General features: G+C 44.3%; 1 protein-coding gene across 3 annotated transcripts in view; it reads right to left on the minus strand.

The window, feature by feature from the left end:
- RERG (RAS like estrogen regulated growth inhibitor) overlaps positions 1–6312 on the minus strand; it is a 97701-nt gene extending 91389 nt beyond the window's left edge. The window contains exons 1-2 of one of the 3 annotated variants that reach the window (XM_050969750.1): positions 6254–6312; positions 4621–4795 (exon numbers count right to left, since the gene is read on the minus strand). In XM_050969750.1, the coding sequence (XP_050825707.1) occupies positions 4621–4681 (61 nt within the window). In that variant the 5' untranslated portion in view covers positions 4682–4795; positions 6254–6312. Of the gene's footprint in view, positions 1–4620; positions 4796–5495; positions 5614–6206 lie in introns of those variants that run through there. The other 2 variants (XM_050969751.1, XM_030238316.2) reach the window with 2 other exon arrangements.
- Positions 6313–14328: the final 8016 nt, after the last annotated feature.

Consider the following 14328-nt stretch of genomic DNA (forward strand, 5'->3'; position numbering starts at 1 on the left):
ACAGGCACTGATTTGCTTAGGAGCTGATACATTTATTGGGGGAAATCCTCAGTATCATTTACTGGGGGAAATCCTCAGTATCATTTACTGGGGGAAATCCTCAGTATCATTTACTGGGGGAAATCCTCAGTATCATTTACTGGGGGAAATCCTCAGTATCATTTACTGGGGGAAATCCTCAGTATCATTTACTGGGGGAAATCCTCAGTATCATTTATTGGGGGAAATCCTCAGTATCATTTACTGGGGGAAATCCTCAGTATCATTTACTGGGGGAAATCCTCAGTATCTTCCCCATTGCTGAATCTTCAATATCTTCCCCATTTCCAGGTCCCATTCCTCAGCTGCATCTGCACAGCCCATCCAGACAGATGAGAACTGCATCTTCCAGGGGCTGGGCAAGCCAGCCCTGCCAACCCAGAAATTTGGAGTGCTCAGCCTGGCACACACACAGCAAAAAGGCACCTTGGGTAGCACATGCTGCAGCTGGACACTGTCTCTTTTTTGGCCAAAATAGAAAGGCTCCTAAGCCTTTTGAGGTATTTTGAGTGTTCATAGTCAACTGAGTTATGATTTGGAAGAGCATCAGCCATGCAGTGTTATCCAGCACGTGCCCTGTTTTTCTCCTCCTGCTTCATACATTTTCACTCCTCTTTAGATTTCTGGGCAAATCCTGTGTCTTGTGATGACATGGAAGAACAAGGCCTTGAAGTCTTTATTAATTGCTACCACTGTAGTTTTAAAAGGAGCTATTTAGGAAATCCTCAGTTTTGTTACCATAGGAATGAAGCTGTAGGATTCAGTGAAAGAACAATTTAAACAGCAGTGTTTAAGTGATTCACTTCAACTTTAATTCTCTGCTCCATCCAAGCTCCTCTTGGCTGTAAAGAAAAAGACTCTAAAAGCTTTCTCCCCTCCTCAGTGCTGCTTGACTCCAGCCCAAATTAGGAGGTACAGCCCTGTTATCTCTCGCAGGTCTCAGCAATGTCCCTTCCCACCCACAGAGCACTTCCTCCTCTTCCCGAGTGAAGCAGCTGCAAACTGCTCCTTGGCTCAGGCAGAGCTCCTCATCTGGCTTTCTTCAGCTGTTTTAAAACAATGTTTATGCAGCTTTTATACAGTAAGAACGGGGTGAATGGAGGAGTACCTAGTGCACTGGATGAGAGCAGGTTGTACCTGGTGAGTTTGGCCATTACTCAGTGTAACTCTGGTCTGGGGGAAGCCCTGTGTGCCTCCTTCTGAGCTGCTCTGCTCTTCTTCTATCTGAAAGGTTTAGCTCTGCATTAAGTAAAAAGGCAGAAGAGGACAGGTGAGTTGATTAGCCATTCTGCTGTTCTTCTCCAGCAGGCAGGAGGAGACAAGGCAAGGAAGGAGAATAGTGAAAAGCTGACACTTACATCAGCCTCCTGTTTGTTTTTTAAACCTTTGAACCGTGGAAACTTGGTAAGCAGCAAGAAAGTGGAAAGAAAGAAATGTTTTGTTTTCCCTGGATTTAACTCTTTTGTTATATCTCAAGTTTTGAGATATCTCAAAAGAGATTTCTCTTTTGATAGAGAGGCTATCACTATTCAGTGAGTACATTTTGAGATATTTCTTTTGATAGAGAGGCTATCACTATTCAGTGAGTAGATTTTGAGATCTCTTGGAAGAGAGGCTATCACTATTCAGTGTATATTTTGAGATATTTCTTTTGATAGAGATGCTATCACTATTCAGTGTATATTTTGAGATATTTCTCTTGATAGAGATGCTATCACTATTCAGTGAGTACATTTTGAGATATTTCTCTTGATAGAGATGCTGTCACTATTCAGGTTTGTGAGCAGTGTTCTGTTCCCACCTCACATTTTGGAGAGTCTTAGGAAGGACTGCTTTGTACAACAGGGAGTCTTTCACCCTTAAAACAGGTGCCTGGCATTAACAGTGAGACTGGGATGTTCCTCAGCTCTCAGGAACAACAGCTTCTCACAGGTCCCACAGCTTCTGTAGTGCCTGAGGGACAGCTCTGGCTCTCCACATGTCCTGGAGCCCAGCACTCCTTTCTCCACAGCTGCTGTGACTCACTGACCCAAGCTCTGCTCAGGCAGTGGGAGAGGAGCCTCTCCAGGAGGCTGCAGAGCATGTCTGGAACTCCACAGACCCTGTCAGGTGCTTCAGCCACTTACAGATTAAGAACCTCATGCCTGGCTCTTCCTCAGCAGTGAAGATGAGCCAGGAAAGCGAGCCAGTGACCATATTTTGGCATGACTTTCTGGCAATTACAGTGGCCCTATTTATCACCCAAAGTCTCCTTTTCACTGCATGAGTGCTCCAGCATTCTGCCTTGTGCTCTTGCTTCTGGAGTCTGGCTTATCTTCCAGCTTTCTGGCCAAGTCTGCTCCTGCAAGCTCTGACCACAGGATCCTGTGCCCACAGCACATGACAAACTGGTCACAGGGACAGGGCACGATGGGGTAACACCAGAAAAAACACATTCCCAACACTATTCTAGCAGGGTGCTGCCCACCAGCCCCAGCTGTCTGGAGGCTGCTTTGTGCCCAGCCCTGCTCCTAGCAAAGGTGCAACAAACAGCACTTGCACAGCTCCCACTGTTGTTGCTGTTGGCTACAGGCACATAGGTATTTTCAGACACCACCCCCCTCACACACACACACACACACACACATTTATTTCTCTGCAGTTGGCCAAGCTGTTGAAACTGGATCCTTTTATGGGAATGTACAAGAGGGGTTTTCATAAGCAAGATTCTGGAAGGCACAGTTCAGGCTCTGTTCAGGTAGCTGAGAGTGCTCCGTGGCCCTTCCACCCCACTCAATTCACCCTGCTGTGCTGCCCACTTATCTGTGCCTTCACTTCCACACAGATTGGCAAATGTGGTCACAGTCAAAGGGGGAGCTCATTCATATTTTATGTAATATTTCCTTGTATCTCAAAGAGGAAAAAAGGAAAGGAAGACTTCGAAGAACTTGGATGTTTCTATTTGCTTTCTGTTTCTTCTGTCTCTCACCCAATTCCAGGATTACAGTAACACTTTTTTATACTATCCTAGTATATATTAAAGTCTACAAAAAGGATACAATAGATAAAAAAAAGCTTTTGTTGATCCTGTGCTGGTGTAGCATTTCAACGGAGCACTTCAAAGGTAGTTTTGTATTTTTTAAATATAAGCTCTCAAATTATTAAGAATATCAGGGAGGGGGGACTCTTTAAATGTTTCTGTTTTCCTGAAAATATTTCAATGTTCTCTTGCATTATTTTGAATCCAGCCAAAAGTAAGGAAAACCACAGAAACCATCAACTGAATGTAAGATAAACCAAAAGAGGAACCACTGAGGTTGCAAAACTTAGGTAGGACAATGAAATATGAATACAAGAGAGGGGATGGGGTAAGGGCAGCAGGGAAGAAGGAAGAGTTTAAACTTATCCCAGTATATTATCAGCATTCCCTGGGGCATTCCATTCAAAAAGGTGGAATTTAATCTGCATTGCCTTTGAATAAGCAGTATAATCTCTAAGAACTTTTGCCTCACATGTGCCTTTTGTCCTGATAGCTGACAGAGCTGCTCCACTGATAGTGCTCTGCTAAAATACCTTCAGGGTAAATGTGCTTTTATAAACAACCCATTCCCAAGTTATTGAAACTGTAATGCTTTTATAGGACAGAAGCTTGGCATGAGTAACATAAAAGTCACTTTGGGGAACTGGAGCTGGTTGATGGCAGCTGAGTCTGGCTTAATGCTCTTACCAGGACATCCTATCTCCTGCCTTCTCTTGTGCAGATTTTTTTTTTTTTTCTAAAAGAAACAGTATCTTACAGTTCTCAAAGTGCCACAGGAGCATGACTAGGCTCAGTCTCCTCATTTCCTCATCCCTGTGGTGCAAGGACTTGTTGGAGTGGTCGTGGAGCTGTCAAGTTAATGCAACACCCCTGAAGTACCCGAGAGAGATTGCAAGCCTCACACTCTGCTCCTCATCTCACCAGAGGAAGGGCTGTCTGCAGAAATGGATTTTTAACATTTATGCCTCCCCCTTGTGTCTCTACCATATGAAATCAACAGACTATGTTTACTTCTCAAAGGATCTCTGCAAATGCAAACTTTACACATGGTGCTGCCTTAGATGGCTGGTAAACATGTAAATCCAGGAGAGCACTGAGAACAAAACTTCTTTGAGTTGCTGAGTCTAAAATCTCCTGTGGAAATCAGCCAGAATTACAACTGTTACAGAAGTCATCTAATATTTAACAGAGGATAGGGAGCATAATATTCCATGCCTTCATTGAGCACAAGCTAAGAGGCAAATTGAATATTACTAATTCTGTTCCACTGGGGAAGAATAATGTTTCCACTCACTCAATGAGAAGTGGGTTTGATTTAGGAAGTTTGTTTTGGTGTTGTTTATTGTTGGGCTTTTTTCTTAAAAAGTGATAAAAATACTTTTATTTGGTAGAACCTAGAGCAAATAGCATGAAAAGCCAAAGAAGGGAGAATTCCTGGCCTGATCCCAACCTCCCTGACAAGAAGCTCAGAGATGCCCTTTTATATGAAGAGTTTATCAGCACAGAGGGAGCAAAAAGTTACCTAAAGACAAGCAGAGAAAAAAATCAGAAGTCAAACGTACCTGACTTGCCCACGCCAGCCCGACCGAAGATGGCCAGCTTCACTTCTGCACTCTTGGCCATGCTGGAAGGAAGGCAGTGGTGGCAAACTCCCTCAATTACCAAAAGTGAAGCAGAAGAACTGTTCCCAGCTCCTGCCTTCAGCTTCACCGTGTCATTGTGACGTCAATGCAGAGCCTGGGGAAGAACAGCACAAGGATGGAACTGCAAGGAGCCAGGCTCTCCCCTTCCCCTGCCCACCCCCTCCTTCTTCTTCTCCTTTTTAAATAATCATGATAATTGATGCTGTGTTCCTGCTTTAAGCATTGCAGTAGCACCACTGACACATTTGGCACTCTTTGTGCAGAATCTACCTTCAGCTTTCACGCTATTGCTTCGCTTCACACTGGCACTGTAAGACTGCAAAAGGTACTTAACAACCCCAAGCACCTTGAAAGCTCCTAATTATTAATTTCTTCCTTTCTCTTTCAGCTGAAATTGCATCTATTTACCATATTTGAATCATATGCAGGGGATAATTTTTTGTGGAATATATTTCCTAGCTGTGAGCTCTCACTAGCAGTGCCTGCAGATAGCTACTCTTTCCTTGATCCCTCCAGCTCCCAAAGGGTTTCAATTCCTCAGCAGCAGTTGCCTAAAACCTTCTAAGCACTTGTACCTTGCTCACTGCCCTAAACAAATCCATACCCAGAAAGTTCTCTAGCGCTCCTTTTTAAGCTGCCTCAGCTCATACATAAACATTCAGCAAAGCACGGGGTCAGCAGGAGGATGCCAGAGTTACTGGCACTGCACTTTGAGCACGGGAATTATCTCTGCTCACAGTTTTGCTGCATTACCTTGATTTTGCTAACCTGGGCAGTGAAATCTATAACCATACCTGTCACTGTAGACTGCTTAAAGATCTTCAGTGAAAACATGGCAATCGTGATGATGGTGATCCCCAGCCCTGACTAAAACGTCAAATACTCGGTCTCCCCTTAAAGCAGGGTAAACTTTGTGTGAATGCAGCCAGTGACGGGTTTGCTGCTGAGCTGAAGTGCCCACTTTAGCCATGAATTCTAACAGTAGCGTAGGATGCTTTCCTTGTCAGCACTCCTCACTTACAGCAAAATGCATTTCCATCATCTTATTTGCAAAAAAAAAAAGCAGAAGACTTTCTTCTTTACAAAAACGCTTGTAAAAAGAAAAAGTAAAGACACCTTACATCGAGGACGGTCCCGATTAATCTTTGATGTCTAAATGCTCCTGGTTCTTTTTGCTTGAGTCAAACCACTCTCAGCGTGCACGGACAGCACGAACTGTTTCAGGACGTGTCTGGATGGGATACTCAGGGACCGGGACAGCGGCTCAGCCTCCCGCGGAAGCTCCCGCCGCCCTCAGCAGCGCCGCTGCCCCGCTCCGCAGCTCTGCTTCCCATTTCCGTGCAGGCTCCTATCGATTCCTCACCGGCTTCCTCCCTCCGGCCGGGCTTTGCTCCCCACCGCTCCGGGCAGGTGCGCGGGGCGGCTCCGCGGCTGCGGCCACCTCCCCGCACTCCGCATCCTCCCTTGTGCCCGCACCCGCGGGGAAGCCAAGCCCCGCTCCGCACCTCATCCTCCCTTGTGCCCGCACCCGCGGAGCAGCCCCGGCGCTCACCTCTCCGTGCGCAGCTCGGCGGCCCGGCCCGGCCCGGCCCAGCGCGGCCCCGGGCGCTCCCGCCGGCAGCGGCGCGGCCGCACAATGCGGAGGGTCCGCCCGCCCCTCCGCCCCTCGGCCCGGCCGCGGCTCCGCAGCGCTCCCCGCGCCCGCGGACCTGCCGCGCCACCTGCGGGCCGCCGGGAGCAGCCAGCGCCGAGCCGGGAGCGATGCGGAGTGAGAGGGATGCGGAGTGAGAGGGATGCAGAGCGGGAGGGATGCGGAGTGAAAGGGATGCTGAGTGAGAGGGATGCGGAGTGAGAGGGATGCGGAGTGAGAGGGATGCGGAGTGAGAGGGATGCAGAATGGGAGGGATGCGGAGTGAAAGGGATGCAGAGCGGGTGCGATGCGGAGAGAGGGAGGATAGGACACAGAGCACGGCCCAGGCGGCTCCGTCCCCTCGCAGTATCGTCCCGGAGCGTAACCCGTGCCCGCCGCGGTGCCCGGGAGGAAGGGACGCAGCCCTGTAATTCGGCGGTGCAGCAGCCTTTAATTATGTGGGGCAGCTGCTGTTCCCTGCATGGATTCTGGGTAAACGCTTGCTGGCGGGTCCGGCCAGGACTGCCCCGCAGTTTATTTTAACATCTCGTGCTCTCTCTCCTTCCCTCTCCGTCTCCCTCAGTGCTACCGGCCTGTGCCACCCTGTCTCTCCCGTCCCGACACAAAGTGTGGCAGCAAAGTGCCAGCAGGGCTGCTGCCCCATCAGGCTGCTTTCCAGCAGCGCCAACTTTCTACTCAGCTTTTCCTCCCGACTTCCACACTTGGCTTATGGCAAAAGAAAGTGTTGTTATTTCAATTTGGGAATGGGCAGAACGAATCATGGAAATGCATCAGCCTCTGCAAGATTCGTGTCAGAGCCAGGGATCAAGTTCTGAAATGATAGGACTGACAGCTCTTACTTCCTTGTTTATTAAACTATCCAGTAATATAAAGATGCATTAGTAACAGATGTGAACCAGAGCTGGAAAGCACTTAGAGTTCAGTGGGTGTTCCTCCTCTGTTTCTGTTCCAACTCAGATCTGAATGAGATACCAGATGAGTAAAAGAAACAGCTCTCCCCTCACTGTCTTCCTTCGTGCGAAATTAAATGAAAGTTGGATTGGAAAAGATCTTCCATGGCCCAAGACTTTCTACAGGAGCAAGATAAGTGTTTAGGGGGCAGGGTGGCAGTCCCGAGAACCTAATTCTCTCCAAGAAGTGCCTGTTGGAGGCACTCAGGAGCAGACCTTAAAATAGTTGCATTGCAGATCATGGAAAGGCAAAAAAAATCAGAAAGCAGAAATAAAGCAGTAGTGTGGTTTATGCTTTACTTCTTAAAAGCAAAGGCTTTAAGCCTGTTCTCACTGCTTGGTTTGCATAATTTAGAGGGATTAGTTTTTTCCATCCTCCTAAGAGAGCGACTGATGTGTATTTTGCATCTGGGGAAATGTCTGTTGGTCTCGAGGCCTGACATTTGTTTTGTGTCTATGGAATTCACCCTGCATGGGGCTGTCAAATTAAATACCATAACTGGCTTTTCCAAAACAGCAGATAATTTATTGGGCATTAAAATCCCAGGGGCTGTGCAGTCGGCTTGTGCTGAAGTCTCTTATTGGTGAAGAATTCAGTAAACACTAATCATGGACACAGGAGAAGGTTTCAGAGGGTTGAGACCCAAGACTGGCCCAGGAGTGCTCCAGTTGCTGTTTGTTTTCTATGTACTCACTGTGCTTCATAATGCTGATGAGGTTTTGGGGGCTTTTTTCCAACCCAAAATGGATTTTGAAAGCCTCAGTCTTTCATCCTGTAGATCAAGGGCCACCTTGCTTTGTCATAAGCAATGTTTTTTTTGGTTGTTGTGGCTGACATAATGTATTTTCTCCATGGTTTTGCCATCTGTGCTGATCAAAAAATGTAACCCTGGCACTGGTATCGAAACCAGTGAGTGAAGTCCATCACATGGCTGAAGGTTTGGGGAGGTTCCTTCTCTGCCTTTCCATTTTATGAAAATTGGAGAGGAGGGAAGCACTGCTGGGGTCTGATACCTGGTGGTCTGTGTGCTGTCAGTCTGAATTCAGCCTCATCCAGCAGAAGATCTGGAGAACACTCTTTCCCATCCAGCACAGCCAAGTGTCTTAGAGTTCTCCCTTCTGCCTCCTGGTGAAACTCCTGGTGAGTTTCATGTTGTGTTTCACAGCATAATTAATTTTTGAAAATAGCATTTTGGTATATTTAAAAATATTATTCTTGTTTCACCAGGAGCAGGAGTAATCCCAGCACAAGAAGACTGGGAATGTCTTATGGGAATTACTGGCTGAAATGAAGTTGAGGGAAGCTCACTCCTCTTGGCACAGCTGCAAAAACAGCTGTGGGGGATATACCCAGTTTAGCTCCCTGCTATCCTGCAGAGATCCTGCACCCCTTTTTACTTAGGAAGATGCCAGCAGTTATCCACAAGGAGAATTTTGGTTCATTTGCTGTCTAGCCTGTAGTCAGAGGACTACCCTTCTTCACCAGAAACTTGGATGGCTGAGGAGCAGAATGAAATAGGAGTGTGAACAGCTTGAAATGCCAATGAAGCCACACGTTCTTAAGTGAAAACAGAATGCTGTTTCAGGATTGATTAACAGAGGTCCATCCAAGCAGTTACAGTTGACAGAAGCATTTTAGAAAGACTCACCATTTCAAGTACCACTGAACAAAACTTTACAGCTTGAGAAGATGTACCCAGGTGCTGCCAAAGCCCAGAGAGTTCTTTCTCCCTGGTCTGGAGGTGCTACTTTTTTAATGCCAGGCATTTCCACTGGCTTATTTTTTCATCCTGGATGCTTCTGGTGTGTTTTCTGAAGGTGTCTTTTTTTGTGAAAGCCAATGGCATTTGATTCCTGAGAGGTGGGAGACAGGACTGGTGGGACACTGCAGGCCTGGGAGCTAACATGTGAAGAAGAAATGTAAGCAAGAAAGGAGCTGAAATTGTGGGTATTTGGTTTTTTGGTGTTTTTTGTTTTCTCCTTTTCTTTTCTTTTCTTTTCTTTTCTTTTCTTTTCTTTTCTTTTCTTTTCTTTTCTTTTCTTTTCTTTTCTTTTCTTTTCTTTTCTTTTCTTTTCTTTTCTTTTCTTTTCTTTTCTTTTCTTTTCTTTTCTTTTCTTTTCTTTTCTTTTCTTTTCTTTTCTTTTCTCCTTTTGAAGCTGGAAATCCCATTGTAGATGGCAATTTTGCAGGTTCCAACGACTTCCAAAACGAGATTTGGGCACGGGGTTGTTGACACCCATGAGAGATGAAAAGCAAGACAGAGATTTCAGAAGGTCATTTAGGAGTCTCTGAATACTGTGGAACTGAGTGGAATTTCATCTTCTGAGCACCTCTGTGCAGCTGAGCCCAAGTGTCTCCCAGCTGTAGAGCAGATCCTGGCACAGGTGGCATGGATGAGAGAGCAGAGTCCTCTGGGACAATTCCTGCAGTAAGGAAGGGGCTGTTGGACTCAGGGCTGCTGTTGCAGAGAGCAGCCCAGATCTGCCTTTAGGATTGGACTATAAGAGAGCACATCTGGTCATTTTTGCATTCAATAGCAAATCAGTGACTTGGTTTATTTGTCACCCTTCCTTCTGCTGGGAGATGAGATGATACTTGATAACTAGTAGGAAAATTACCAAATAAATGGTATGTTAACACTGTGTTTGCAGCTATTACTAAAGGTTCACAGGGAAGGATTCAGATTGTTTTCTTAATTTTCAGAGAATATCTTCCAAATGTTTTTGTGTTGGCTCTCAGCAATGTACATAAATCTGCTCAGTTACAGTATTCTAGCACAGTGAAAAATATTGCAACTTTTTCATTAAATTATGGATAAACTTTGCTGTTAGTTTGGCTTGTAGTCAATGTGAAATATTGCTGGTTTAAATTAATATTGCATTTTCTCATATTTTCCCTGGTAGCTTAAGAAATGCTGATTTTATAGTTATGGGTTTTCTTGAGTGTAAGCTAAGCATATATAACTTCTTTTCCTCTCCATTTTTTCTTTATATAGAAGAAAAATCAAATATGCAATGCAGGTTTTATTCCTTAGAGGTGTTTATTTCTAATGGAAGAAATAAACCACAATCCTGGGAGTATTTGGACAAGCTTAATGGAGTGGCCAGAGGAGGTACAGCTCCCCCATCAGTGCCACTTGAAGGTGCTCTGTGGAGCTGCCTGCAGAACCCAGGCTTCAACCTTTTGTCCCTTTTGGCTCTGTGAGGTGCCCAACGGGGCACAGGAGATGGACATGGGGTGCCCTTGACAACTCAGTGTGGATCTCACACCTGCAAATGCCTCTGTCCTAATGCAGACCTTCTGTCCCAGCAGGCATTTGGCACTTTTGTGCAGAGAAAGAAATACACAGCTGGGGTTTCTTGCAGTAGCAAGATTGTTATCAGGTATATTTAACAGTGATGCATGAGCAAAGCTGAGAGGCACAGCCCAGCAGCAGCTACTGCCAACAGAGGAGAGAGGTATCAGCTCTTGTTTTATGACACATGGCCAGCAGATACACTTCATATTGCCTGAGTTAAAATTCTGCTAACCTTTGTTTCTTCTCACCATTGAACTGGTTTTGTGCTGAGAGTCTGTCTTTAAAAATGGGCAAGCTGAGAGTCCACTCTCATGGCCACACAGCTGTGACAGATCTGATCCCATCACAGCTTGGTTTGCTGTTGTTGGGTTTGCTTTTCTGGTATTGCTATTTCTCTCTCCACACTTAGATCACAGAGAGATTGTTTAGGTTTTTGTTAATGTAAATGTAATTGCTGTATTATCAAAAAGAAAGCAGGGTGACTGTAACTCTCTTCCACATATCTTGTAATAATTAAAGATGTGCTTACTGTAAATATCTACTGGAGCTACTGTAAATATCTGTAAATATCTACTTACTGAACAAGTTCAGTTTCTGCATCAAAGTAAATTTGAACTAAAAACTAAATCACCTACAGAATAGTCTGCAGTGGGGCTAGAATTCTTCTCCTAGAGAGATTTGTGTTATGGTTTTAATAAAGTGCACTTCTAGAATAAAAACCCACTGGTAACAAACGCAACAAATTTTGCAACAAATGTGCAATCCCAGACTTTATTAATGAATGAGTTTCACTGGTGTGTCATCTTAATTTCTAACAGATGTATTCATGTTCTTTGAAAGCACCAGTGGAAATTGTCATAAATTCATTTGCTGTTCACATTAATGAATGCTAGCCCTTATTCTTCCTCAGTGGTATTATGATTGCAATCTGGATTGCTGTAGGGACCCCACTGTAATCCATCATTGCTTCAGCATTCAAATTCTCTGGTGGAACCAGATATTGGTGTCGACAACATCTGGAGCTTTATGTCTCTCATCTTTTTTCTACCTCCTTCCTTCTGTTTAATCAAGAGAATGGAAAGGGGAAATTGCTGCTGCTGTTAATGTCTTCAAGACCCTGAGTGATTGCTGGGAGTTTGGAGCATGGGCACACCTGTGAGGGAGGGGACACAGCCCTGTCCAAGGAGGTGAGAGTGAGGAGCAGCTACTTACAGCTCACTGCAGGCCTGGAGAGGCAGGAGAGCCCTTTTCCATCTTCTATTCTGAATCCAAGCAGTGGCTGTGACAGGGGATGCCCTTTCACACAAGAGTGTCTTGGCAAGCATATCCCCTGTTTCCTTCACCAGGCTCATTTCATGTTCTATAAACCAGTTCTCTACTTGTATCAAGGGGAGACATAGGTGGACATGGATTTTAAATAGGAATCTTTTATGCCTGATCAGATCCTCTCCTTCCTCCCCAAATCCTTCAGATAGAAGTCCATTCTCAGGGCCAGGGTTTCAATGAGCTCAGGAGTGCACTGCCAGGTAAATCTTGAGTGTGGCGTGTTCTTTAGATTAGAGTGTGTCTGCCTGTCCTTACAGAGTGTGACAATACACTGCTTTGTGGGAGTGTGACCTTGGCCCAAGAGACACTTTGATATTTATAAATCCTCCAGAGAGAATTTTCCCTGTCCTGTCTGCTGTGCTTGGGAGGGGCTCACATAAGAACATCCTTTAATAAGATAATTCATCATCCTCCTTCCAGTCTAGCCTTTAAAATTCCTCCTTGCCACAATACCTAACATCAACTTGAGAAGTGTTTGTCTCAGATATGACCACTGCCTATTGTGCTGAGGAATATTTAACAATCTTTGTCCTTCTCCATCTATCCAAATCCACCAGTTGTCTTGCAGGGCTGGGGGTGTGTTGTGGTGGGGAACCAACCTTTGTGCACCCAAGCTGGAATGGCCTCTGTGCAATTCATGTCACTGGGATGGTGACACTTCTTCTAAACACCCTGAAGGAAAAGTAGTAAGTACACTTTTTAGTCAAAGACTGGATGATCTGCTTTCCATGAGCCCTGCAAACAATCTGAGTCACTGCTGGGGGCTAAATTATTTCTTCTCTCCTTCCCTGTGTGCTTGGACTATGTAATTTTGCCTTGAAGTATATTCCTTCTCTTTGGTGCTCTTTTAAAGGATGATAGACTGGGATTCATGTTGCACTTTTCTCCACAATATTTTCTAAAAGAAAAAACCCAACCAACTATAGGAATACTTGATATGTTAATGTCATCCAAATACTTTCTTAGACCTATCCCTGAGTTCATTATGTGCAATTTAGGAGCCTCAGACTCCTCCTCTGGTGGAAGTAATCAGCTCTTCCAGCATTAGGAAAGAGCTGTAGCTGGTAACAGATGCTGAGCATTTCTGTGCTGCCCTGTGTCTGTAGGACAGGAGGTGATGGGGCTGGTGGATCATCCATCCTCATCTGGTAATCATTATTGCTGATTAGTCCAGCTTTTGGGCACTAATTACTGTTGTCATATTCCCTGTCAAAGTTTCTGGGAACTGGTTTCTGAGATTTTGTGTGTGCACTGGAAGTTCCAGGCATCAACAAAGACCTTTAGGCACCATTTGTAAATGAAGGATTAATAGCATAAAAGTTTCTTAGGACAGAATGAGAGAAGCAGTCAGAGCTTCCCTCCAATGAAAAGGAAGAAATTGTTAAAAAATGGATGTCACAAATTTCCCAGCATGGTATCCTGCAGATAGCTCTGAAAGGACCTACTTTAAAAAGCAACTAGTAATGCCAGATTTTCAGAATCTTTTAAGCACAAGTTGAATTTCTATGGACTCCACACTCAGCTGATGGCACTTGAAGGATTCAACAAAAAGCAGTAATTAAAACTGCAGGAAAAAACACCCCTAGTTCTTTACTCAGGGTTCCCATCTTCATATAAACACAAAACCCATGGAAAACAGTGTAACCTTTTTATGGAGATTAACTAAATAAGCAGTCACTAATTAATTTAAACTGTTCATTATTTCAGTATCCACTGATGGTAAGATTGCAGGAGCACAATGAAGTGTTCTCCTTAAGAACCACTATTCTCCAATGCCTGTCCTATACCCTTCATTAGTATGGTATCATCCATAACAAAATGTAGTTTAAAAATTCATTAAATGTTTTGAGATGTAGTCAGAAAAAAAGATTAAAAGAATAAATGTTCCATTTTGAAATACTTGGAGGTAATACTTAAAATTGGTTGGATTTATTTGCTGTTTTGGCTTCAGTTAGAAATGTAAACTCTGCAGGAAACTTATAATTTAGAACAATGAATATAGCTACCATATTCCTGCATGGTTAAAGAACATGCTGTCCAATGGTACATTGTTTTTTTATTTGTTATTTGAATGTTCTGTCTCAGGAATGAAACAGCATTTTTTTTTCCAGTCACACAAGATTGCAGTTCAGCCTTTTAATGCATACAGGTGCAGAGCAAATGGGCACTGGGAAAGAATATATCAAATGAAATAGCTTAGTTATAAGAATTTTATAATATTTTGGCTGGTGTGGATGCAATTTATTCCAAACTCTGAATCTTAAACAAAAAAGACCAGTACCTTTCCCACAGTCAAAAGGATTTCTGTTTATATATTCCATTTCCATCTGGTAAAGGACAGAGTTTATCTGAAGAATATACTTGTAGAAAAGAATGAAAGATTGAGATTTTTCTTTTGTTT

Source organism: Serinus canaria, chromosome 1A, assembly GCF_022539315.1.
Source record: "Serinus canaria isolate serCan28SL12 chromosome 1A, serCan2020, whole genome shotgun sequence".
In the NCBI taxonomy this organism is placed as follows: Eukaryota; Metazoa; Chordata; class Aves; order Passeriformes; family Fringillidae; genus Serinus; species Serinus canaria.